This window comes from Lepidochelys kempii, chromosome 8 (assembly GCF_965140285.1).
Source record: "Lepidochelys kempii isolate rLepKem1 chromosome 8, rLepKem1.hap1, whole genome shotgun sequence".
Taxonomy (NCBI): domain Eukaryota; kingdom Metazoa; phylum Chordata; order Testudines; family Cheloniidae; genus Lepidochelys; species Lepidochelys kempii.
Window position 1 is genome coordinate 7,852,452 of NC_136387.1, and position 27,466 is coordinate 7,879,917.

The 27,466-nt window shown below is 44.2% G+C and overlaps 1 protein-coding gene across 1 annotated transcript in view; it reads left to right on the top strand.

The window, feature by feature from the left end:
* The window catches only part of MGAT4B (alpha-1,3-mannosyl-glycoprotein 4-beta-N-acetylglucosaminyltransferase B), a 90,459-nt gene that overhangs the window by 53,982 nt on the left and 9,011 nt on the right, over positions 1 to 27,466 (top strand). Inside the window, exons 2-9 of the mRNA XM_073355392.2 lie at positions 10,404 to 10,583; positions 11,207 to 11,347; positions 12,246 to 12,379; positions 15,445 to 15,491; positions 18,652 to 18,765; positions 21,235 to 21,310; positions 22,175 to 22,289; positions 23,513 to 23,643. Of these exons, the coding sequence (XP_073211493.1) occupies positions 10,404 to 10,583; positions 11,207 to 11,347; positions 12,246 to 12,379; positions 15,445 to 15,491; positions 18,652 to 18,765; positions 21,235 to 21,310; positions 22,175 to 22,289; positions 23,513 to 23,643 (938 nt within the window). The remainder of the gene's footprint in view (positions 1 to 10,403; positions 10,584 to 11,206; positions 11,348 to 12,245; positions 12,380 to 15,444; positions 15,492 to 18,651; positions 18,766 to 21,234; positions 21,311 to 22,174; positions 22,290 to 23,512; positions 23,644 to 27,466) is intronic.

Genomic DNA, 27,466 nt, shown 5'->3' on the forward strand with positions numbered 1-27,466 from the left:
CACCTTGTCAATCAAGAATCTTCCTGGTGAGGGAAGTTACTGTGCTGTTGCTCTGAATCTGGCATTCAGCTAAGTGAAGGGGACAGCTAAGTATTTTGATTTCCTGGTAAATCGGTACTTTCTTGAACTCACTCTGAATGCTACAAGCTGTCACAAGCATGATCTATAGCACCAGATGGTCCAGCAGAATTGCCTTCTGCTCAGATTCCTTGTGGGATACATCTAAAATCATGTTTCATGCAGCAGTTTTCCTCTTTCCAGGAACAACTAGCAGACGGGAGGTCAAATTTAAAGAAAAAAACTTATTCTTGGTGGCATTAGCAGTTTATTATGTAGTCTTTACTGATACCTGTGTAATCCTTGCAGGGGTTTTCACGCTCATAGTTCTGGTTGCAATGAGGTTTGCATTTAGAAAGAACTAACGTTCCTCTTTTTCACACTTAAGTAATCGAATTTAGTCCCCAAATTTGGGACAGTAATTTCACACACACAAACTCATTGGTTCAATGGAACTTGTTGAAGCAAAACAACATACAGTATAACTTAAGAAAGCTACACTGACCCATATAGAACTCACTCAACTGCCAGAACACGCAATCAGTAAATGTAGTCTGCGTTCAGGGGTGCCTGGTTGGCTTACTTGGGATGAGGTTGGTGAGATGTGAGTGGTATCAGGGAGGTAGCCGAAGTTGAGAAGGGGACTGAGGAGTGGAGTATTCTGGGATGTTGAATTACTTAACAGCTTGTTTTTTCGCTTTCTGCAGTTTGCATTTGTGGACAATGCTGTCTAGCAACCTTTACTCGACCTCACCGGTTTTGTGAGAATTTTAAAGTACTGGCCTTTGTACTCCAGACTAGTCCACCTTGTGATACGAATGCAAAAAAGTGTCTGGAATTAGTAAATTGTATTGCAAGTCTGCCATATATAATTTGAATATTAGCTACTTTAGTGCCCATATCTGCTTTATTTATGCCCATGAGCAAGGCCTGAGGATCAGACACTTGCATGTTAGAGCTACAGTGTGTCGGAGGCAAATATAACCTGTTCTAGCTTGATGGTAAGCATTTTATCCATATTTGAAATAAAAATGAGAAGGGGTGATTCTCTCAGATTAGAATTAAATTCCTTGTTAGAGAGTTTGCAGTTACCTGCACTAACTAGGCTTGGCTTGTAAGCAGAGAACTTGAACTTCCTTTCCAACTAATTGTATTTGTTTCCTTACCTTTCTGTTCTTAGGAATGAGCATTTGCTTCACAATACTCCAGAATTTGCAACAAAATAATCAAAATATGTAGTTGCCCTCCCAAAACCAAGATTTTATAAAGATAAAAAATCTGGGTCTTTTTAATTTTAATAAAATTGTATGGAGTGGCAAATGCAGTTTGAAAAGACTTGGTATTCACTTGCTGAAAGACTAAGGTGGAGAAATCTCAGGCTTTGGACATCAATATGTTCTGCTGGGAAAAGTTATCTTCAAAGAACAAAAATAAAGCTAATTGGTCCTGAAATGCTGACATATTTAAAATGCATAAAGGTCTTTCTGGGAGATTATGGTGCGGTTTTAAGAACTAATACAGATAGAAGTCATAAAACTCCTGACAAATGTGGATGTGGACTAGTCTCAGAGGCTCACAAGGCTGGAATTTTAATTGCACTTGTGATTCTGTGTGACTCCCCTGCTTAATTCTAAAGTTCTATCTCTGCTTCAACATTGAAACTGAAAACCTGTGAGTAACTGGTAACCTTGCTTCGTCCCCTCCCCAACTAGCAAACATGATCATTGTTTTTATATCAATTTAAGAAGAGCAAAGCCACAGAGAATTCTCGGTGGTAGTCAAGTATTTGGATGTTAAATGGGCACTGTCTTAGCTGGCCCAAAATTTTATCTGCTTCAGTGTTTCTGATCTGCTTGCAGAATCCATATAAAGCTTATTTTATTTCCCCAAACAAATGTTTCAATCTTCTTCCTTCATCTCCTTAAGTGAGTCAAGAAAGACACATGTGAGTGGGTCCCACCATCACCAAAAAAACCATGATGTATGCATGCCATTGATTTCAGTGGGGGCTGCTCAGCATCTCTGAAAATCAGGCCGCTTGTACAGATGCCTAAATATGGACTTGGAATCCTAACTTTAGGCACACTTTTAAAACAAATAATCTTTGCCATTGTTTTAAAGAGCAATCCAGTGCAGGGAAGGAAGCCAGAGGGAAGGGCCTTCTGTGTGAGACAGTAAACTATTTAAGTGACTCTGAAAAATGTCACTCTAGTTCTTCTAATGCAGTTACCCTGACTGCCAGCCTAGTTATGCTTTCAAAAACTTTGCTAGTAAGATAATGAGTGACACCTTTGTTTGAGAGCTAGCTGACTGTTCTGGGACTCAGTAGCTAGTCTGCAAACAGAGCCATTCCCTGTGTGGACTGTATGGTGGACTGTGTTGTAGAATAACTTTTCTCAATTCTGACTTTGATTCCTGAATGGGGGTAGGTTTCAAGAAAGACTGTCGCTAATGGCTGAGGACCAAACATAGCAATGTGTGAAACCTGGCATTCTCCCAGACCTGTAGATTTTCATTCAGCACAGAATGTTCATAGGTAGCAGAATACTACTAGGTATCCCATTTGTACCGTCAAATCTCTGATCTAGCACAGACATGCACTATGTCACAGGTCAATTTATGTCATGTTTGCTTCCTTTGCAGCAATATATTGTGTATCAAGAAAAGGGAAGCCACAAAGTAACAGACACACTTTTGTTTTTTTGGTAGGTACAGTGAGAGTTTGTATCTGGATCTCAATGTGCTTGATTCTCCGGATACTTTATGAGACCTACCATTGCAATTATTTTTACGCTTGGAGGCCATGGAAGAAAAAATGTAGATTTTTTTTTTTTCAGAATCTATCCGTTTGAGAAGTGTAGCTAGGAGCTATTTTGAACACACCCTAGCACAGAAATTTGTTCAGCCTTATTAGAAGCAAGTCCTGCCTTCTGTGTTTTGAACTTGCTTTTATGTGTCAGAGTGAAGTCTGTTTTTCCTAATGGCTTTTCAGAGGATACCTACCATCACTCAGGAATTGGGCTCTTCTTTTGGGAGGGCAAGGGGAGGAATCTTTCAACTATACATTATGTGCTGACATTTACAAAATGGCATGATTGGTAATCCAGAAGAAATAAAATCGTTCTGTAGTTGCTTTAATGCCTTAGTTCTCACTTGTTCAAGCAGGAGGCACTGTAATTAAATCACAGGGTCATGTGAAACTTCACAGGGAAGTGAAAAGCCTCCTATAGACATTTATAAAATAGAAGCATTAAAGTTAGATACAATTTCACTTTTTCTACTGTTAGTTGGAAATGCAGCAAATTGCTACAATTGGGCATCAGCACTCCAGTTTAATGAAAAGTACTGCTGTCTGCTCGAGCAAGCAGGTCATTAGTGAATGAATAATCAGTGACATTTTCCATTTAACTCTGACATGAGCAGAGTGTAGTGCTTTAAAAAAATCCATTAAGCAACGCCTTGCCCCTTAACCCTGTTTCCAGTCTTTGCAGACCAGGCCCCACTATCCATCTTTAGTTATTAAGAGAGGGGGAAAGATTAGGTGATGTTGTTTGGGTTGTTAGTACTTAACATTGCTACTGCAGTTGCCCCAACCATACTGAGAACCCATTGCGCTAGGCACTGTACAAATATAGTAAATGACAGTTCTTGCCACAAAAATATTCAGTCTTGTTTAAATAGCTCTTATTTTTACTCCTTACTGGATGCTTTGTGTGTATTGTTTGGCTCAGTTAAAAGGTATAAATGGTATAAAAGCAATACTCTGGAGCATTTGGGAGTTCATGGGCATCTGCTTGTATTTGATTTAGACACCAGAAACCTAAAAAAAAAAAAAAAAAATTTCAGATACTACACCCTCCTCTGAATCCCCCTGCCAGTTTTTTGTGGTTTTCAGAATTTTTTTCATGTATTTCTAAATAATTCTCTCTCTTTTTGCAACATTGCAGTGTGAAAAATTCAAACACAAAAAAGGGGAAAACTAATTGTTTAGAGAGGGGGAAAAACATAGAACGGCTTATGGATAAAGTGCTGTCAAATGCACAAAGTAAATGGGGGGGGGAGGGATTTTTTTCCAGTAATCTTAGCTGTTGCTTGTAAAAGTAGATAAAATATTTTAAAGCAGGAGTGTAATTTTTAAGTTAATGAGGTTTCTTTAACCTTGCAGCACAGCCTTAATCCTAGTATAGTCTGTTTTATATGAATGAGAGCTTCACAACTTTTAACAAATTCCTGGTTTCATCTGCTTAAATTATTAAACCTTTAAAGAAATGTGTGTGTACGTGTTAGAAGAGGGTTGGGGGTAATAGGAGTGAAAATTAACTTTCCCTGCAAATTCCAGCTAGGGGAAAGGATTAATTACAGAATTGACTGAAAACATGTCATGCCTTGGAAACTGCATTTTATAACTTATGTTTTAAGATGTAAGCTGCTTCTTATTTTAGGAATCGTCTCTCTGATTAAGCGGCCTAACTTATATTTAGAATTGTATTTGGAAATTTCAGTCCAGCCAGTTTACAAAACTGCAGAGTGGTAAACTATCGGCAGAACCAAGCTAAGCCTCTGGAGTCAACAAAACGCTTACATAGCCAGTGCCACAGTCAGCAAGGTAAAAAAAAAAAAAAAAAGCTCCTTTTTTCCTCTATAATTCATTCTCAGTCATAAGCAGAAGTGCAGATTATATGTGACTGTGTTTTAGTTGTGTGTGTCAGTCTTGTTGTAAGATAATGTTTTTGGGGCATTCATAACTTCTGAAAAAGAAAACCCATCTTTAGCTTTGCTGGCTGCACTCTTGCCCTCACTCCAGGGTGACTGTGTGTAGAAGTTTGTTAAAATCCCATTTTTCCACTGCAGATATTGAAATGGGGAAAACATGCTTTTCATGCTTCTAATAAACTCCCTATCAGTTTGTGCATTAAACTTAGGTGGTTTCATTTTTAAAATTAAAACTTTGCAATGCCTGCCTCCCTTATTGAAGAATCTGTGTAAAATGGGGGACAGTTTGGGTCAGAAATAGAGAATAGAAAATCTGTACTTGTGGAGCACCCGTTGTTTATCAGTCTTTTTTAAAGCCTGCACAGAATAGCATATCAGCCCACTGAAATAAAAGTAAGTGCTGTTAAATATATGCCTAGAGATACTTGTATGAGAACACAAGACACAGAACAAGCGTTGCAGCTTCCAAGCATACCAAATAGTGATTTCTTGCAATCCTCTTCTTTTCAGTATAGACAGAGCCCTGGTCCCATGTTGGTGTCTGATGTGAATGTGGTATAGAGCAGTGTTTCACCTGTTAACTGGTGTAAAAGTCCATGTCCTCTTACAAGCTCCAGTAGCAGTTTTCTTAAGTTGAGGGAGAGAAGAAAGGGCTAGAATTGAGCCATGTGGGGCTCTGCAGGGGAAAGCTATCAAGGCATGGGAGCAGCTGTTTCTCTATCACCACCTTTTGGGTAAGACCTGTCTAAATTACTGTGTAGCTGACTGCCTCCGTGTAAGTTCGAAAGCTTGTCTCTCTCACCAACAGAAGTTGGTCCAATAAAAGATATTGCCTCTCCTTCCTGATCTCGCTAATACCTCTAATCAGAAACATAACTTACAAAATACTTTAACAAAAGGCTCTTTATTTCTTTAAATGCCCACTCCACCCACAGGTTTTTTGTTTTTTTGTTTTTTTAATCATCCCAAGAGCCTTCTTCTGCCATCTGGCTAAGAACACAATCTGAGGTCCTGCACCCTGTCCTTAATTATTCACACTGATCCACTTGAAGCAGCTGGGACCATGGACACAGCTGGAGATTTGGCTTTTGGTCCTGGCTGTGATTTCCACACCCCATCCTGGAGTGGGTCGGAGTTATGGTTGCACTGTTTCTAGCTGTATATCCAAGTAGTTTATATTTATGAAGCGGGGAAGCAATGTTATTACTGAGCTTTTAAACTAGAATTTTAATGTAACCAGTGTGGTTTTTCCTTCTTACCAGCTTCCTCACTTCTTGGATGCCACACTGTAGTCCCGCTTCAGGGACACAGTGGCTCATCCCCAGTTCTTCTTATCATGCTTGGGGTTGTCCCAAATACTTCTTTGTTTTTTAATAAAACAGAATGGTATAACTGAACAGATTATAAATGGATTCAGGCAGGGTTAGAAAAATGTTTTGTGTTAGCCTCTGTGTTACTTGAGGACAACCTGGTGAGACAGAGGGATTCAGTCTGTATGGTAACACCCATTGTTTCACGTTCTCTATGTATATAAATCTCCCCACTGTATTTTCCACTGAAAGCATCCGATGAAGTGAGCTGTAGCTCACGAAAGCTTATGCTCAAATAAATTGGTTAGTCTCTAAGGTGCCACAAGTCCTCCTTTTCTTTTTGCGGATACAGACTAACACGGCTGCTACTCTGACGCTGTAGTTTGCACATAGGACTATCTGGAGAGTGGAAAATAAACTGGAGAGTTTCATGCAGGAGACAAGCTATTTTTTGTGTCTTTTTCTGTTGCCATAGTAAAAACAATAACATCGTCTTGTGTGGCGGCATCCGCTTTTGCAAAGCTATTTGAGAGCCAGTTCAAAGAAGTTCTGATAACTTCACCCTCACTTGGACATAGCTCTGTCATTTTCAGAAGCTTCTGGAGCTGCTTCATATACGGAAATCACTCAATGCAGCATGAACAAAAGATGAAAGTGCTGCCATGAGGGACTCTTAAAGCTGTGACCTACAAAGGATTTTTTTTTTTTAATCAGGCTCGTGCCTTCTTTGGTTCCCCTGTGATGTATAAAAGAGACCCAGGATGTGCTGTGTTTTGTTTTGTTTAAATAAAGTTCCAAAGTTTTTTTGTTTTGTGTGTTTTTTAAAAACGCGGGGGCATTGGAGGGAAGGAAAAGAGAAACCAACGCTATCAGGAGCATCAAGCTGGTCTCCTCTAGTTTTGCTGGAGGAACAAAGCACGTGTATCATGAGCTCTCATGGCTTAATTCAGCCTTGCAGAACTGTCAAGATTTGACAGGCAAAAATCTGCCAGCCCACCCTTTCCATACACCCCACATACCACCCACGAATGCTCATTTGCATGTGCACGCCCCCTCTTCTGACTCATAAGCATCTCTTGGACATGTGCTCTCAAACTTGCAGAATCTTGGAGGCATGTGTATTGTAATTCAGGCTCTCGTATGCTGTCAGGTACACACAGTTGGACATGCTTTCTAGTTCACGCACACTTGGAATGTCTCTTTCTTTTGTTTTTAAACCCAACTTTCAGGTCACCCTTATACAGTACATTATAAAGAAGCAGAGAAGGGCAAATGCCCAATTTCTTTTCCTTTGTAGGAAATCTTTAACAACATGGGCAGTTTTTATATAGCACATTTTCAACCCAAGGTGACTTTAAAATCAGCCAGGTTATATATTAAACTCCTGGAAAACCGAGTCGAAAAGAGAAATCGAGGTTGTGTCTATATAGCTTTACTACTATAATTGCCTGTAGACTCTGGACTCTTGCTCCAGGGTATAGACTTGAGACAGAACTGTAAATGCTTAACACTCTAAATGGGATTACACACACAACCTACTGTTAAAATAGCACTATTAAGGTCACAAAGTCAAGCGCTCAGTACCAGCATTAACGGTGCCTGTGCTAGACCTGGGGTGGTAGGAAGCCTTGAAACCCTGGCAAGGCAGAAAGGCCCTGGAGCTGCTGGTCCCCAGCAGCCCACCCGGCAAGATGGAAGGGAACCCGGGCAGGTATCTGGCAGAATCCTGCCTGTGTTCTGACAAAATTTCTTCAAACCTGAACTGTTTTCACAAGACATTTCCAGTTTGATGGAGTTGCATTTTCCATCAAAATTCGGTTTCATTGGAAATTTTCCAGCCAACTCTATTCTAGGTGTGAGTGCTCAGCACTTCTACAAGTCAGACTGCAGCGTCTCAAGTTGGGCACATAGAAAATTGAGGGACATACAATTAATGGTCACCTGTGAACAGTTTGGTTTAAATGACTTGACCAGCATCACATCAAAACTCTGTGGCAGAGGTGTAGAGATAGAATATAATTGTCCAGGGCAGCACCGTAAGACCATCCTTTCTATTTCTCACCCACTCTCTACAACCTTTGTAACTTCCTCAACAAATAAGGCAGGGATCCTACAGACCAGAGTCTCCTTTACTACACAATCCTGATTCAGTCATCCTGTGCACTGAATGAGCCAGGGGTCCTTTGGTTGCACGGGCAGACTTAATTCCGCATTTCCAAACTTTTGAGTACTTGATTTTGCAATTTTCATGTTTTAAGCAAGGTTTCTTATACGTAATTTCCTAAATTTGTAAAAAAGCAAACGGCAAAAATAGAAATTCCCTTATGTGGCGGCGTATTCAAGAACATATGGGTCATCAGCAGGGTTGGAAGTTTTAGATCCACTGCATAGATCTCTGCCACTGGAGATAACAGAGTAACTGATAGGAGCAGTAGTTTGTAATTGGCTCCTCCTTTCTATTGCATCAAACATAAATTACTTGTCTTCACTTTCAGGGCTCTTCATGGCCTGTCTCTTCACTACGTATTATTTCTTATTCACTATCGAGATGTCAGCTTTCACCAATGATGCCTGCTTCCATTGCTCACTTGTTAAATTTGCAAACAAACACCTTTGTGCTTTGTCTTATGCTGCCACTTGCGCTTGGGAGGAGCTCCCCCCAACCATCTGCAGCGTTATCTCCTTAGCCTCTTTCAAACTCTCCTTTTCCATGGCGCCTACAAAAACTTGACAACAGCTGAGCTGCTGCAGTGCTGAAACCTCTCTGCCTGTCACGCTGACCAATGTTGTTTCATTGTTTCCTTATACTCCTCCATCTGTCTGTATTGTATCATCTGTTGTCTTATATTTACACTGTAAGTTCTCTGGGGCAGGGACCATCTTTTTGTTCTGTGTTTGTACAGTCCCCAGCTAAATGGAGCCCTGGTCCATGAGTAGGGATTGTACATGCTATGGTAATACAAATCATAGTGATGAATGGGGGTGAGACACCCACTCTGCCAGTGTGTTTTGCAAGTATGTGCTGACAGAGGAGGAATGTTGAGACAAGAATCTTAGGTTCCATTCCAAGCTCTGGAGGGGCGTGTGCTCTAGTGGGCGCAGACTCTTCTCCAAGCGCGACCCTTTCAGTGCTGCCTCCTGCAGCCTGTCCCTACCCTGGCTCTTCTCAACCCCAGGCTCCTTGTCCCAGTCTCCACTTCCTCAGGCTACTCTTCCCAGTCCCAGATTCCTTGACATGCAGTCCTGGTCTCCCCATCTGTCAGAGCACCAATTCCCACCTGTCTCCCCCTCCACAGTCCAGTACCAGTTCTCCCACTCCTGCCCCAACTCCTTGTCCCCAGTCTCCTTACCCAGCCATTTCCACTTCCCCGCTTGGTGACATCTCATCAGTCTAGTCTTTCTCCTCCCTATTCACTGGCTCCCAGTCCTGGTCTTCCTTGTGGGGCCCCTCATCCAATCTCAGTCCTCATCCCTTAGCTCCTTCCCCAGCCTCACCCCGCGCTGGCTCCTTCACTCATCTCATTGCCCAGGCAGTCCAGGTTTTCCACCTACACCCCAGCTCATGGGCAGCCGGTGACGCTAACCCCCGGCCCCTCCCCCGCAGGAACCCAAAGCACCCCCATCGTGGGGCCCCCCCCCAGCCCCAGGGGCTGCGGGGCGAGGCCTCAGCCCTGGGACTCCGGGCGGCCAGCACAGCCCAGCACCAGCCGCCCTGGCTGCCCCGAGTCGCGGGAGGAGGCACACTGGCCTGGGGGCGGAGCCACGGTAGGCTGTTGGAGGAGGCAAAGCCTCCCCTTGCCTACGATACCCGCCGCCCATGCCCCAGCTCCTGGTCAGATCTGTCTCCCCCGCTCTCATTCCCACACTGGTTCCTTGTCCAGCCACTCCCAATCTTCCCCCCAGGCCTCGTCAAATTGGTGTCTCCCCCCCCAGGCAACTGGGTCCCAGTCCTGTTCTCCCGCACCCCACTCCCAGTTTCCCTCACAGGTAAGGGTTGGCAAAGTTATAAGCACTGACAAAAGGGTGTTTTAACGGGAAGCGCCAGGCTACATTAGTTAGTGGGGCTACCAGCTCTGCCTGCATGAGAGAGCCCTCAAGTAAAATGGCCAGTGCGCTGAGAATTTTACTGGCTGGGAAGCACACATGGGTGAGCAGTTACCTCCAAATCAGCCAGTGATTTGGCAATGCTTCTCTCTCCCTCTGTTTTAGGTTTGGTGCCTAGGGCTGCGGAGTGGGAGAATGGATGACTAACGACACTTTGCCTTTTAGAACCTGTCACAGCAGGGGAAAAAGGTGTTTGTCCTCTCTCTCCTCTCTCCACAGGTGAGGTTGTGGATATCTATCAGCGAGAGTTCCTAGCACTCAGAGACCGTCTGCATGCTGCTGAACAGGAGAGCCTAAAGCGCTCCAAGGAGTTGAACCTGGTCCTAGACGAGATAAAGAGAGCTATCTCTGAGAAGCAGGCCCTACGAGATGTAAACCGGACATGGAGCAGTTTATCTGGTGAATCAGACTTTAACAGAGAGACACTGTTGCTATAGAGGAGGTAGTGAGGTGTGTGTGTTTGGGGCTGCAGATAGGATGGGCATCCTGTTGCTCCCAGAGCAAGTATAGGTCAAAGTCCAGATCATCTCCGATTTAGCATGAGGGGCTTAAGAGGTTCAGAAAATCTATTTGAATGGACATGGCCATGCACCATTAGACATTAGCCTCTGCAGATAATATACGCTAACTTGCTTGCTCAGGAGCTTTTATCACCAATTGTGTGCTCATTACTGAATGTTTATGAAAAGCAGAGCCCAGTGGAGGGTTTAGATTTGCTCAGTGCACCTCTCTTACTTAAAAGTGCAAAAGTTGATTGGATGGGAAAATTGGATCTTTTTGATAAAATCTGATTGATCTTCATTTTCCTCTCCTCAAAGATTTTGGACCTTATTCGGTGCCTTTACCCGCAGCTCCCACTTACATTAGTGGGAGTTGTGTGTGCACGCTGAGAAGGCTGGGTGGATTAATCTAGTGATAATCTAAAATGGCCAGATTGCCCTGTGAGGGGGTTTTGTTGCTAGAAGCCTTGTGATCTCTCCCTGTATGGTATCTTGCATATTGACTTCCTTTTCCTCTTTAAGATGAAACCAAATTAAAACTGTGGAATATCACCAGCAAGAATGTGCTGCATCTTCCCACCATCTTTCATCATTTGCCACATTTGCTGTCCAAGGAGAACAGTCTACAACCAGCTGTGCATGTGGGACAGGGACGCACTGGAGGTAAAAGCAGCTGCAGCAGCAGTAAGATCCAATGTCTCTTGCCTTCACTTTACATGTGCCCTTCTACTCCCCTCCATTCCTGGCTCGAGATGAGCAGGACTGGAAGCAGAGCAGCACATTCCATATAGGCTTCCTCACTGCAGCAGTGCATTAGGGTGGATGCGCAGAGTGTAACCCTTCTAAGTTAAGAGGTGCAGGGAGATGCTGTCTGTGCTTTAACCAACCCTAAAGTGGTATTTGACCCTTGTCTGTCTGTCTGAGGGTTTTACTGCCACCCATCAGTATAGTATCTGAGCCGCTCCCATGTAAAGTCAATGGAATGGCAAAGCCCCTAGTGGACTTCATGGAGTCCCTGGCACTTCCCCCTTCTTGGGGTAAAAACTCTGCTTGGGATAGGGGTTTTTTGTTTGTTTGGTTTTTTTTGTTTTTTAACTTTTTATTAATTTACTTTTTTTTAACATTGATTTGTTAAGGTTTTTGTTGGTTGGCCTGTTCTGGGCAGAAGAGGTCTCAGTCTTGAGTGTCTTTTTAGGGTTGAAAGGCCTTTCTGAAGTGGAACATTTTGGAGCATTTCCTAAATATCAGCCTTAAAGCTATAATAACTCAACTGAATGCTTCAAAGGGAGGCAATGCATGCTAGCACACCGTTCCTTTTTGTTTCCTGGCCAAACTGTTTGTTAGAAAAAAAATTAACCTGCTGATAGGGATAATTCAGTGAATTAGCCCTTGGTACCCACAGGCGTTTTGGTCACCAGCCCATTTTCCTATTGATGGAACATAGTGCTAAAAGCAAGTAGAAAGTGAGACCTCGGGGGCTGAGTGAACAGTTTTGTTTTTTTTCCTGGCCCATTGCCCTGTGTTCATTTTTCTGAAAACACTTTGCTTTGTTTCTGAGCAGTGTCCATAGTAATGGGAATCCCCAGCGTGAAGCGAGAGGTGCATTCATACCTTACGGACACCCTGAACTCCCTGATCTCAGAGCTTACCCAGCAGGAAAAGGAGGACACTGTGATTGTTGTTATGATTGCTGAGGTAACATGGCCCTTGTATCTATTTATCCCACTTCATCAGCTCTTCATCCCCTTTCTCTGTCTGATAGGGACTTGGTGCTGGTCCAGGAGGCTGCATGCAGCCGTAAAACAGCAGGATGTCTTCTCATGGATGAGGGCCAGATCCACCGCTGCAGAGGCAGATAAGCCCAACCTTGAGCTGCTGTCTGACAAGGCTCATCAGGCACATCCCCCTGATGGGGGCCAGCAGCCTGTTTTTAATGTGAAACAGTGCTTGGATGCGCTATTCTACAGAGGGTCAATATGTTAGCAGATGATTACATTATAGCTGCCAACATGGCCCTTGCATTCATCTTTTTCATTTAAGTTGTGCTCATTAACCTCACTCCTACAAACTCCAAAGCAGCTGTTGACTGAAGCCCTGCAAACACCACTCCACCTCATTCATGCTGCCCTCCCACGCCTCCATCATGTTTTCTCTGCCATCCCCCAGCCCATTTCTCCAAGGCTTAGACTAGCACATTTTGTTGCACTGATGCCTGGGACCAGAATCAGTTGCTTAATTTAGGAGCTTGGTGTGTTAATCCACTAGAGCTACTTTTATCTAGGGGTTTATGTGGTTATTTTTCTCCATCGCTTTCCCCTCTGGATTATTTTCTCAAGCCTAAAATGCTTGTCATAGTTTTCAGAAATCCACTGAGCAAGCAAAACGTCAGGGGTGTGTTGCCGGGAGCAGAGTGAAGATAAATACCTGTCTTTGCTTGCTGTTCACCAGCAATTAGATGGTTTAAGTGGCGTTTTGCTTACAGGTCTCTAGCTTGTGTTTTTCATACAAAAGGAAAGCATACTCTTGAGGAGCAAGTGGCTGCTATCCAAAGTGCTAAGGTGAGGGGGGTTGGATTAGTAGGTTCCTCCTGGGACTGGGGGACATGGGTTTGATTCTCTCCCAAACTGCTTCATTGTCAGGCTGTGATTTTGGGCAGTCACTTAATGCCTTCGTGCTGTAATGTACATGTCTGTGAAATGGATCTTACAGGGATCCTGTGAGGATTTAAAGGGAAGCATCAATATGAAATTAACTTTTTTTTAAATTGATTTGCAAGAAGTTTCAGGTACTGAGTTTCCCCTGCCAATTTTTTTTCCCCCTCGCTATATTTTAAAAAAGTTTGTCCTTCTTTTGAAGTATGAAATATCACAGATAGGGGAAACTGATTGTGGAGAAACAGTGAAATTAATTCTTAAATAAATTGCCAAATGCACAAAAACAGAGGAAATATTTCTCATGTCTCAGTTACAGTAGTAGTAGGTGTTACTGGTAACAATAGAGGTAAAACTACTTCAGACTCTGTCCTTTTAACTGTCAGGTGCTGCGAGATCTGCAGGAGAGCGCTATATAAGTGTGAACTATTGCTATGCTTGTTACACACCCAGTCCAGACAGTGCATTTCTTTGTACATCACTGCCTGTGGGTCACAAGTCTTCAGGCCTAGGGTAGAAAATGATGTAAAAGATGGTATGAGATTTGAAGAGTCATCAGATAGCTTGAAGAATCTAGGCAACATCAAGCTGCCACTGTAGTCTTAGGAGGGGCAGGGGAGAAGATAAGAGAACTGACATCATTGTGATGATACGGGCTCCATCCTGAGGGGGTTTTAATGGCTGCCTCTAAAATTTAGAGTTTTTCAGAAACTGAGAACCAATTCCCAATTCAACAGCGTATGGCTGTGGCAGCTAACTTCCTTTCTACAAGTTGTGAAAAAAATTCCATTGGGTGACTGAGGGAAGCAGCCTGCTTATTATGTTATAAGACTCCAGCCTGAGTCCTCTAGCTGCATTGGCACTGGGATAGCTGTCCCTGTCAGAGCAGTTAAACGCAGCTGTCATAGGAAGAGTCCTCATGGAGTGGGATTGCTGCATTGCAATGTGTTGTCACAGTGGTGAGGAGCCCCATTCCTCCCCTACATCATCAATTAAAGCAGGATGGCATGTGTGGGCAGATGTGGTGTTTGCTATCCGATGCCAAGTGCTGAGGCAGTTATTGTGACAGATGGGAGTTGTATGTTCACTCCCAGAATATAAAGCCACCTTCTTTCCTTTTTTGTAGCTGTTTTCCCAGCTCTGCCAGGGTAAGAAATTAGTCTCTCGCGGTGGTTCTGAGAACTCCTTGAGAAGGAGAGCTTGTCTCTCTAGAACAACTTGACTTGTCATTATTCTGGGTAAAGCAATGGACTTGGCTTCTGGCCTAAACCCCTGACATCTCACTCCTCACCCCACTGTGGCACCAAATCTGACACCACCTCGTACTGAGCAGGTCGTTGCAAGCTATTGTTTAGCACTTACTCCTGGTGATGGTGAAAGTCATCGTCCCTCCTCCTTTTCAGATCCTGGCCTGGGACTTGTGTTTGCTGTTTCAAGAGCAGTGAACTCTTTGGAGGCCTCTTGATCCAGCATTCTGGAATAGAGGGCATGGGACCTTATTTTCTCTCCACTGGCCCCTTGCATAAGTCTTTGCATTTATATCTTTTATATTAGTGTCATGCAGCATGATTACCCTTTTCCCCTGAGCTGCTGAGAGTGACCAGGTCAAATCTCAGGACCAGCTGAGAGATTCAGGTTTGCAGCTGAAATTAACCCAAAACGTAAATACACGTCATAATAGAAACCCTTCTGTTTTGCTGATGAGGGTAGAATTCCTTTTCTGTTGGGGACTGTTCATTTAGTTGAATGCCAACAGCCTCCTTGGCACTGTACAGAAAATAGAGGAGGAAGCGATCCTTGGGCCCAGACGCTTACCATTTTGGTTTGATTTAACACTGGCCAAACCAGAGGGATTTGAAGAAGAGTTCAGTTTTGATCCACCAAAATGGGGAGGGGATTTCAGGCACAAGGGCCTTACAGAAGAAGGCCTGGAGATGAATGAATGGAGTATGGAAGTGTTGACAGCACAGAATGGGGAATAATAGCAGTGGCTTCTGAGTTGCAGGCCCGGGCAGAGAATAAATCCAGATGAGGAATTTAAAGTATTGATGGTTGGTTTCTCTGAAACTGAATGATCTCTTCTTACGATGTTTAATTTTTTATTTTCAGATGGATGAACAGTATACAACTGGAGTGGCAGAAAATATCAAAAACTTGTAAGCAATTCCCATTCGTTACCCTGATATGAACTAGGCTTGTAACAAAGTAACAGCCTTGTTAAAGAAAATAAATGTCTTTTTGTTTGCTTGATTTTTCCATTATAAATTCCAGAGTCTCATCCTGTCTCTTAATTAAGCTGATCCCAAATTCATCTAATTCTAAAACAATATACGGTATTGTATCTTTAACTTCTTTCTGATCTTGTCCAACCAGTTTTGTGCTTTCATGTACTCAATGCACATGATCGTGCCATCTGAGTCACTCTTCCTGTCCTGTGTTACGAGAAGATGGATTATTTATATTTACAGTAATCCTGGGGGTGTCTATTCTTGATTAGTTCAGCATCCTGCCTGCTCATAGAGTTAGAGCAAGTGAACAGCATGGCTGGCACACATGATCTCAAACCAAAATAAGGCTGTTACAGCCTAAGTGTCCCTTTCCCTGCTCCTTTTTGCATCTGTGGTCTCTCTGGAATTGCATGTAGTGTAACAAACTTCTGCCCCAGAGTTACAGTGACTGCTGCAGCTTCACAATTGCTAAGTGTTGAGGGAAACCTGTGGCAGGCTTCTCTCCAACTCTTGGTTATTAGAGAGCTGGTCTAGGCGTTAGCAGCATCAGAGCTCAAAGAGGAAGAAGAACGCAATTGTAACAACAGAGGCTCTGAATCCAGTCCAGCTTCCCTGTCTGCATGTTTCCAAAGAACCATAGTAACCTTAAGAGCAAGACTTCTAAAAGGATGATGTGACCTAACGGCTCAATCCAGTTTCTGAGCTGGTGATGGGAGACGGGTTGGGACATGCTTCCAACAATAGAAAAGCAGAAGAGCATTGTATTCCTACTGCACTTTGCAGAAGAGCTGAAACAGAGCCCTCTGTCTTGCTGTGCAAGTGAGACAGATCCACCCGTCTGCCTTTTGTGGCAGGAGTGTATACTTAGCAGGAGATAATGAGCTGATAGTCTGATGTACCCTGATGAAATTACCAGGCACTATCGAAGGAAGGGCCCCTCTGTGAAAGGTCTAAAACTTTAATTAACTTAGTGATTTGATTCCCTCCCTCCCCAATAAACTCCTAAATTATCTCTTAAATTCAATGGGGGTAGCCTACAGTCTAAGCGAGTGTTGCTCAGGGAAAGCGCAAGTGCTCCTTTATCAACGTCCAAGCATCTGTAATGAGAAGCCATGTTTCAGACATTGCATGAGGAACGGTAATTTAAAGGGACGCCATGACGTCAGCTGGAAATGTTATCCATTTAAAAAATAAGTTAAAAGTAGTTTCGGGGACTGTTGTCCTGGAGTGTCTCTGTCAGTCGTGTCTGTTCCGCCCCTTGCGGCGTAAATGGTCACACATAAATAAGGGAGACTGACTGACTGTAGGGGTTAAACAATGAAACTGATGATTAAGGCTACGATTATGTCATGGAGGTCATAGAATCTGTGACTTCCATTGACCTCTGTGACATTTTCTGCCCTGGGGCTGGAGCTCTCAGCCAGCCCTGCCCTCACAGCTCCCAGCCCCCAACCTGGTGGGGGGATCCTGCGCTGCAGTGAGCAGATGGGGGACCCTGTGCCACTGCCCAGCCGCGGCAGGAAGGAGGGGGGACCCTGCAGCTACCAGCTGCCCAGGGTAAGGGGACCCTGCAGCAGCCCAGCCCCAGGGGTAGGAGGACCCCAGAGCTCCCATGGCTATTTTTAGTGAAAGTCAGAGATAGGTCACAGGTTGCTGTTAATTTTTGTTTATTTCCCATGACCTGTCCCTGACTTTTACTAAAAATATCCATGACAAAAACTTAGCCTTACTGAGGATACACAGAGTGCTGTCAAAATGTACAGTGTAAAACACTGGGGGAAAGCTGTCTTTCTGTCTAATCCCTTGCAGTTACAGTAATCTTTGGATATGGTTTGTAACAATAATGGGTACACATTTTTCAGACAAGTGACTTTTTTTTAATTGACTGTGACCCTTTAAATTGTTCTTAACCATATGACAGAAAATATACTTTGGTAGCTTTGTCTGGCACGATAGGAAATCAAATCAGCAGTAGAAAACAGGCAGAATTCCTGGGGGTCTTCTAATAACCGCTAAGACCAACTACAGTGGTTTTGATAACCTATCAAATAAGCATAATATAATCTCCGCAAACTGGCATTTACTGTAACACTTTGCAAACACCTGTATATCCACCTTATATTAGTAAATCAGACTTTGGGTCTACCAGATTTGCTGGGGTCAAGCTAATTGTCTGTAGGGCTTTACCTGCAAATAAATGCTTATGTTTTTCTTCAAAACAGATGAATATTTTTAAGGGGTTAAATGCAGATCACCCCAAGCAGAAGTGGTAGGTGGGACACTGAGACAGCAGCAGTGGATCCAAATGGCTTCTTCAGGTTCCTCCACCTCTGAAGTGGCAGCTGGTCTGCTCCCACTCTGCTGCAGTGCAACTATCGCGGGAAGCCACTGGAAGGAGTTTGTGGGGGTGGGCCTCGTAAGTGACCTTTTTTAAAGCGTGTGCTGGGGCTTTGCCAAGTTATCTTTAAAATATTCTAGAATCTTCGCAAAACCTCGTCATATGCTTATTAACACCCCTGGTGGTATTCCTCTCCTCTCCCAAACGTGCCAACTTGGGGCTCCTACAGGGATGCCGCCTTACCGCCAGGTTGGACTTTCGTGGCACAGAGGGAACTGGACAGTGTGACTTGAGGGGAGAAACCTGAAAGGAAGAAATAAGGCTTAGATTCCCTTATGTGGTGAGTGTCGCTCCTCCTGCCAATGTCTGGGGCATTCCTTGTGGATCACTTAAAAAAGAAAATCTATGCTATCAGCCCAGCATCCCTGAGCAATCCTACCATAACAAATCAACATGTTTGCATGCAGTAGAGAGACAAATGCCAGTAAACAAACAGATTTCAGTTCCAGGCTTACATGGGGCTGTTAGAAACAGTCGTGGGAAGAGGAGATTTAAAATCTCATGACAAGTACCCTGCTGGTGTCCTTTTGTTAGAACTAAGCATGCAAGTACATTCACTACTATAGAGGTTTTATCTTGGAGGTTAATTTTGTTTGGCTCCATGGTCTGGTGTTTTCCGAGTTACTTCAGTCTGAATCTGTCATGTTATGCCTGGTACAGCAATTGCTCGCTTCCACCTTTCTCTCTCAGGTTCCCCAAGGAAATACACTCTGGTCTCCTGGAAGTCATTTCCCCCTCTCCACATTTCTATCCAGACTTTTCTCGTCTCCGGGAGTCTTTTGGTGACCCCAAGGAAAGAGTCAGGTAATACCAGATGCTTTAAAATCTGAATAAGTAATACTTACTTTCTCCATAGTCCTGACTCAGAAGGGATAAACACTTCTGTGGATTTATGCAAGGCCCTTACATTTGCTTTTTGTGAGAATTAAGGAGCTAGTGAATATGCATTGTTGTTAGCTTCATGTGGCTTGGCTTACTCTGCTGTGTTTCCCATGTCTCTTTTCCACAAGTCAAACTGAGACAAAGCTGCTAACCTACAGGATACTTACCTCGAGAAGCCACTTGTTTTCCAGTTAACTCCAAATTAATCATATAGTAAAGAACAGGCTTTCTTTATCCCTTTTTCTCCTCCGGTGAAAGTGAAAGGTGTATTGTGTTGGCTCTCTGTGACATTAATGATCTGGAGGATGGCGTGGATTGCACCCTCACCAAGTTTGCAGATGACACTAAACTGGGAGGAGAGGTAGATACACTGGAGGGTAGGGATAGGATCCAGAGGGACCTAGACAAATTAGAGGATTGGGCCAAAAGAAATCTGATGAGGTTCAACAAGGACAAGTGCAGAGTCCTGCACTTAGGACAGAAGAATCCCATGCACCGCTACAGACTAGGGACTGAATGGCTCGCCAGCAGTTCTGCAGAAAAGGACCTAGGGGTTACAGTGGATGAGAAGCTAGATATGTGTCAACAGTGTGCCCTTGTTGCCAAGAAGGCCAATGGCATTTTGGGATGTATAAGTAGGGGCATTGCCAGCAGATCGAGGAACGTGATCGTTCCCCTCTATTTGACATTGGTGAGGCCTCATCTGGAGTACTGTGTCCAGTTTTGGGCCCCACACTACAAGAAGGATGTGGAAAAATTGGAAGGAGTCCAGCAGAGGGCAACAAAAATGATTAGGGGACTGGAATACATGACTTATGAGGAGAGGCTGAGGGAACTGGGATTGTTTAGTCTGCAGAAGAGAAGAATGAGGGGGGATTTGATAGCTGCTTTCAACTACCTGAAAGGGGGTTCCAAAGAGGATGGCTCTAGACTGTTCTCAGTGGTAGCAGATGACAGAACGAGGAGTAATGGTCTCAAGTTACAGTGGGGGACGTTAAGGTTGGATATTAGAAAAAACTTTTTCACTAGGAGCGTGGTGAAACACTGGAATGCGTTACCTAGGGAGGTGGTGGAATCTCCTTCCTTAGAAGTTTTTAAGGTCAGGCTTGACAAAGCCCTGACTGGGATGATTTAGTTGGGGATTGGTCCTGCTTTGAGCAGGGGGTTGGACTAGATGACCTCCTGAGGTCCCTTCCAACCCTGATATTCTATGATGATATTACCTGGGGTACAATCTGGACTGATTAACAGCTCTGTCCCCTCAGTTTTCCAATCTGGGATGCCTTTTAACACTGCTTCGCTGTGAGAGCAGCCACTCCCGGTCTGCTCACACACAGTCTCCAGCATGTAAATTACTCCCAGTTATAGTATACGAGTGCTATGGCCAGCCACTCATGCGTTACACTGCAGAGCAACACCAGCAAATTCCCAGTCCCAGACTTTCCCCCAGAAATGTGTGTCTTGTACTGCCCAGCTTTCTCCTGGGCAATGCAAGCTCATATAAAGTCTGTCATTTTATTAATAGAAAATGATATGCACACATCCTATTATTCCAAATGGAGTGTCCCAAAACACACACTGGTTTAGATAAAACAAGTGTATTATCTATAAAAGATAGATTTTAAATGACAACAAGTAATGAGGCATAAAAGTCAGAAATGGGTTACAAGAAAATAAAAGTAAAATGCAACTAATGCTTAACTTAACAAGCTAAGTGAATTCAAAGCAAAGTCTCTCCCGCCACATGTTCTAGCAGTCTTACTGCCTGAATTCCTTGTAGTCAGGATCCCTCCCCCAAGTCCAAAGCTTTTTCCTTTGTTCTTCAGGTGTTGTGGATGCCATTGAGAGAAAAGGAGGGATAATTTGTGGTGTCTCCTCTCTCTTCTTATAGTTGTTTCTCTTATTTGGGAATCACCTCCAACTGAGGTTCAGGAGACAGAAAGTCTGTATGGATGGGAACCCCCAGCTGTTTCTTTGTCAAGATGTAGATTTTCACTCATATCCTCGTTTCTGCCAAAGAATGGCCACTTAACCAAGTGGTGGTTCATTTGATTTTGTAGACACCTGGCTGGGGCGTTGGCTAGCCTTTTGTTTCTGGGGAACTGATCTGAGGCTGCTCCCCCAGACTTGGAACATGTCTTAATAATACCATACAGAGGAATATTATAAATTTACATGCAGTGTTGCCACACATACTTTACCGGGACAATAATGATTAGCAAATTATGAGTTTTCAAATGACACCTTACAAGGTATGCTTTGTACAAAATTTATCATAGTCCCGTAAAGGGGTGAATGTAAGGGTACACAGACTGTCACACTCCCTAGATGAAGCATCTGCTGACTGATGGTAAGGTAGTGGTGTTCTCATCACAGTTGTCTGGTTTGCAGGTGGAGAACTAAACAGAACCTAGATTACTGCTTTTTAATGATGTATGCCCAGTCCAAAGGCATTTACTATGTGCAGGTAAGTTTGATGGTGGGGTGGGAATGTATGAATTCACTGAGACACGTGTCTTGTACCAGTGAGTGAGGGGAGGGGTGTGTGTGTGTGTCCGTGTGTGTGTGTGTGTAAAACATAAAGTGGAGTCTTTGGGTCAGGGAGGGGAAGAAGGGAGAGGTTAATTCAAATGCTGTTGGAGTGTTTCTGGTGTCGACTCTTCTCCAAATGTGACACTCATAGGATATGCGGTCTCTTTCACATCCAGTCCTCCCAAGTCTGATTCAGGAACTCCTCTAACTTTCTCCTTCAACCAGCTCGTGCACGCGCTCTCTCTCTCTCTACCGCCCCCTTCCCCCCCACGCGTGCACAGATATTTACTTTGGACCAGGTTAGATTAACCCTTTGTAAGCCAAAACATAAGTCTTCATTGTAGTGTGAGGTAGAGTCTCCTGAAAACAAAGCATATTAGCTCTACATTATGAGCAGCATGCGGCTGTGGGAGGGATGGCTCACTTTGAAATTTGCCAGCCTGTGGTGCCACGCTGCAGAAAAGCTTTACAATGGAACCTGGTCTAATAGCTAGAAAAGTAGCAGTCCCTCTGCTGTCATGTATGAGCTGCAGCTTACCCAGCACAGCTGTTAAAGTTCCCTTTGGCCAAACAGGCTAAAGAATTCTGCCCAGGAATGGAAGAGGTGGAGATTCACGAAGAGTAGGCGTCAGTATTCCCTTAGCTTGTTGGACTAGGTTAGAAGCGTATGTTTCCACAATAAACTCTCTTTGCCAAAACCACCTTCCCCTGCCCTCTGTGTTGAATGTTGTGCAGCGGAGAGACTGGAACAGAACATGTGTTTTTGTTGCATGTGCTAAGTTTCCTTTTTCCCTTGCAGCTGGAGGACGACATTGTAGCCAAACCAAACTATCTCAGCACAATGAAGAACTTTGCTCTGCAGCAGCCGTCTGAGGAGTGGATGATCCTGGAATTCTCACAGCTTGGGTTTATTGGTAACTGACTCTCTTCCTCCTCCCACCCTCCCCGAGCACCTTCCAAATGTGGCTATCGCATAGCTGGCTAGATCTCACAAACAGCAACCTCCTTGCTTGGAGATGTTTTCCCATAGTAAGGGTAAATTCCATATGCTTGGCTTCTTCTAACACTTTTATAGTGACCCTTTGACTTGCTCAGGAAATAAAAACTATCTCAAAGTTTTCTGTCCTGAGCCTCCTGGCCCTGGGATAGTTACACAGCTGGAATGAGAACCTGTGTGTCAGTCACCTTCCTGTTGACACAGTTCAGATAAAATGCAGAGCATGGCAATAGCAACTGCCTCTAACTTCTCATTGCCTTTCATATGGCGTAAAGTTTTATTGATGTGCTGTGTTAAAACAGGCCAAGCTGCCTGCGAGACTTTGCTTACAAGTGGGTAGGGACGGTGCAAGTCCATGCTTGTCCATGTTGCATCTTCCACAAGCATTAAACTACTGATATTCTGATTCATTTTTAATAAAAAAGTAAATCTACCTAGTGGCCCAGCAGAGAGGCTCACTTCCTGGATGTGACTGGTTGCTTCTTGGTTGGGCGGGATCTAGAAGCATCTGCCATAACACAATCAGTCTGTGGGCCAGAGGAAGTTTTACATCAGCTGAGAACTATTTCAGGAGCAGCACTGTATGGTTATGCAAGCAGTTTGGATATTCCTCTGCTGGGTGTTGGCTACGTTAGTTTAACGGGGTTTGATGTCTTTCTGAACTCTCAGGGCAGGAAAATAATCTATGCTAGAACTGTGTGTGAATGCCATTTTCACCCATACCCCTCTGGTGCCCCCTCCCCACCTGGTGTGAGTGTTCCATGCTATTGACCTTGACTTCAGTGAGACTCATAACTGTGTGTGTTGCTAACTCGCTAGCAACAGTCTATAATGAATGCTAATTTTAGAACTGTACTGGCAGCATCAGTGATCCTGGTGCGTAAGCTCCAACTGCGCAGATCCATGGTTACTTGAAACTCCGTTAGAGATGCAAGGAGAGAGACCAGTTTTCCCAGCTTATGCTCAAATAAATTGGTTAGTCTCTAAGGTGCCACAAGTACTCCTTTTCTTTTTGCGGATACAGACTAACACGGCTACTACTCTGAAACCTGAGGAACTTGTAATTCTTTTCAGTTGCTGGATCTTGCTTGTTTCACACTGTATCTGCTTTGTTTCTTCTCCATCCAAATATGCTTGCAGGAAAGATGTTCAAATCGCTGGATCTCAGCCTGATAGTGGAGTTTATACTCATGTTCTACAAGGACAAGCCCATTGACTGGCTCCTTGATCACATCCTTTGGGTGAAAGTCTGCAATCCAGAAAAAGATGCGGTAAGTAAACAATCCCCACAGAGGGCACTGAGAATCTTTCCACTCTGCACTTGCTCTGAATTTCCAGAACTTGCTGGGAAAGACGGGAAGATCTCTTTTTATAAGTAGTGATGATGAAATTTTGTTCTGAATCTTTGTTAATCTCATTTAGCCAGGAAAGCTTCGTTCAGGATCTTACCTAGGAAAAAATGTTTGGAAAGTTCAATATGTTGCCTTCCAGATTAGCATGTTGCTAAGAGATGCTTTATGGGGATTCTTTGTGATGGGTAGAAAAGTCAGAACCTCCCTTCTGTAGAAGGATACTTCCCATTCTGGGCAATAATCTCTTCGTTGCTAGTGGAAATTGAGACTGGCTCCTTGTTTAACTCCGTCAGTAGAGGATTTTCCCCCAAACCCTAAGGAGAGTGGTCTCTTCCCCTCCATGGTTTTATCTTATCTTTTTTAACTTCTGTGTGTTCCCTTCCTTGAAGCCTCCCTCCCCACCACCCTCCTTCACTTATCGTAACAGCAAAATAACCCTTTGGAATTGCACTTGAGTGCCCTCTCAATTTGGAGCACAGGTGCATGCTGACTCGTGTGTCTCAATGGAACCAGAGCAGATCAAGGATCCCATTGCAGCTCCCTGAGCTTCTCCACAGCCAGGAGAGTGGTAGCCATGTAGAGATGTGGAGAGTGGGAGGAATCTAAGGGAATCCTTATTGCTGTACTGTGGTCATTGTGATCTATTGTTTACCATGCTATGTGTGTCTGATGCTTTACAGATAACAATAAGAAAGGGACATCCTTTCTGGTGTTCTAAATTAAACTAGCAACAACAAAAGATTAGAGTAACCAGGATGGAGTGGAGTGGAGGGCATGGGAGGATGAGGGTTGCAGCCGTGAGTGTGAGATGAACTCGTTGCCAGATGCACACTCTGGTTTTGTATTTTGAATACATTTAAATCTGAGGCAGAGGTCAGTGCTGCAGAGACCCCAGAGAAGCAGGGCTAGTATCTGTCTCTAATAGGTTTTTATCTTTCCTCCTCTGCTCGCTCTAAGAGAGATAGGTAACAGTATCCATTGGATCCTCTTGTGTGTAGGATGATCTGCGTTCCGAACACCTTTTGTTTGTTCTTCAGGTGGTTTTGGCCCGGTGTGCTCTTGAGTGACAGACCCATTCTCAATCAGCACATCCTACAGAACCTCTTCTCCTGGTCTGGGCAAGATGGGGATTTGTTTGTGCATCTGCTCCATGCGGGAGTGATGAGATGCAGCTGGTGCTCCCCACCCCCTTGTAAAGCCTTTAGCTTGAGCAGTCTTTTAATGCAATTCCCACTGCACAGCCAGGTTAGCTCATACTCTCCTACTTGACTGCTTCCCCTCCACTGTCTTCTCAGGGGATGCTACAAACCTCTGAATTGTTGCTTTGCTACACATTTAACCTAATTCTAGTGTGGGTTTCTGGCTCCTTCTCCCACTGTGTGCATGATTAACTCTGTGCAGTGCCCCTTGAAACATGACTTGTAAATCCCACTGTGTCGAATCAAATTGGTAGCTGCTAGGATTTGCTTTCTTGATTGAAAGTTTGCTTGACCTGAGCTTTTTGGGAAATGCTTTGCCCGATCTGGGTATACCCTGTTCTCTTTACATTTGAAAACTAATGGTAGGTTTAGTAAAGTTGTATATGAAGAGCTGACCTTGCTGTGGAGCTGTTCCCCACCCTAATGGGCCTAGGGCAACAGTGCTTTCACTAAATGTGTCCTCAGCACCCCCGCCACTCCTTCCTCATTTTGTTAAGGGCACTAACAAATGCCCTAACCTGTTTTTCCCATCTAGGTTAAAATAGGGACCTGAAATGAGCTCTTGTTTTTTGCTGGCAGTGCAAAGGGATTCTCCCATTAACATGGCTAGTTTTAATTTTATAATGTAATGAAAGTTGGATTAACGGATTAGCTCAAATGCAGCCTGCAGAGAATACCCCTGGAATGTCCAGGTTCCAGGGAGGCACAGACAGACATGCCAACTCTCGTGGATTGATCATGAGAGTCACAATTGCTGAGTAAAATTAAGCCTCGCTCATGAGTTCACGATAGAACTCTCAAAGGTCAGGATGGGGGGGGGAATGGTCCTGACATCTGAGAGCTCTAAAAGTGAGGCTTAATTTTACTTAGCGATCCTGTCAGCCACCGGGGGCTCCTCCCGTCAAGCCTCGGGTGTGTGGCAGCGGGGCCAGGCTCCCGATGTCAAGCGCAGGTGGCTGCTCCCCTGCCAGCCTGGGAAACGGGAGAGGGGACCTCACTGCAGCCCCTCCGCCCCACATCTGGGGAGGGTGAAGAAACCTAAGAGGAGCAGAGGTGAGGCTGGGAGGGCTGAACCATGGCCTGAGGGCTGCAGGGGGACTGAAGTGAGGAGAGTGGGGGGGATGGGGTAGGGCGCCTGTATTGATGGTGGGTTCTGAGCAGATGGGGTGAGTTCTGGGAGGGTGAACTGAGGGAAGTGGGGGTGGATGGGGTGGGAGAGCTGAACTGATGGGGTGGTGATGATGGGAGGACTGAATTGAGGGGGGTGGGTGAGGACAGGATTAATTGCTGGGCAGAAGACAGGCAGATGTGGGAGGTGAGAGCTTCTGCAGCAGGGGCGAAAGTCACCTTATCCAGTACATGTGGGAGAGTGGGCAACACTACCATGCACACACCCTGGGGATGGGCAGGGGGACTTCAAACATCAAGAGACTGAGCTAAAAAACACACTATAATCTCTTTTTTAAATGTCATGATTTTGGGGCCAATTTCATGATTTCTGGGAGTCTAGCTCATGATTTTTGATCTCTTGAAGTTGGCACAGGTACTGCACAGGTAACTGGCTGTGCCAAGGGCTTGCTTAGCAGGGAAGGCTTGAGTACCACTGATAGGATTCTATGCAGCTTGTCCCCCTCTTCAGGTCTTCATATAGTGCAGGGACTGCATTCAGAGAGCCCATGTAAAGGGTACATAGACATTGAGTTTGAAACTTTGCAAACATCCCTATAAGTGGGGTCACAAAAATTGTTGTACCATAAAAACTTTATTTTTCCCTGTGCTTAAATCCATATTTGCATCCCATTGCCCTCCCCACAAGGAAAACTGAATTAAATTTCTAGCTAATGCGACTTCGGGGCAATATACTGGGGATAAATCCCCACAAGGCAGGGACTTCCAATAGAGGTCCTGAATATGATATAACTAGACTGTCTTTTCCCTAGGACTCCTCTCTGCTCCTTTCCCAAATCTCTCTCTGTCTGGTTCTCTCTCTGCTCCACATTCACAATATTTTCCTCATTCTTTTTTTGCCTTTGTCCCTTTCTGCTCTCTCTCTCCTCTGTAGAATGTGAACCTGATAAGGTAGGTTTCAGAGTAGCAGCCATGTTAGTCTGTATTCGCAAAAAGAAAAGGAGTACTTGTGGCACCTTAGCGACTAACCAATTTATTTGAGTACGAGCTTTCGTGAGCTACAGTATCCAATGAAGTGAGCTGTGGCTCACAGAAGCTTATGCTCAAATAAATTGGTTAGTCTCTAAGGTGCCACAAGAACTCCTTTTCTTTCTGATAAGGTAGTTCAGATTAGAGTTGAACTTTCAACCTCACCTTGTTGGGGTGGTTTGAAATCAGGCCAAACAGCTTTGCCAGAGGAACTAGCAAACTAAGAAAAACCCTCCGGAGCCGGTACCCAGCTTGCCCAAAGAGAGAGGAGCGTTGTATGGGAGGAAGAACTAAACCAGCTGAGCGCTCTGCTCTTCAGTCAATGAAGATCCAGGGATTGAAGAAGGGAGGAACGAAATGAGTTTCCAGGCAAACCAGAAAGGCTG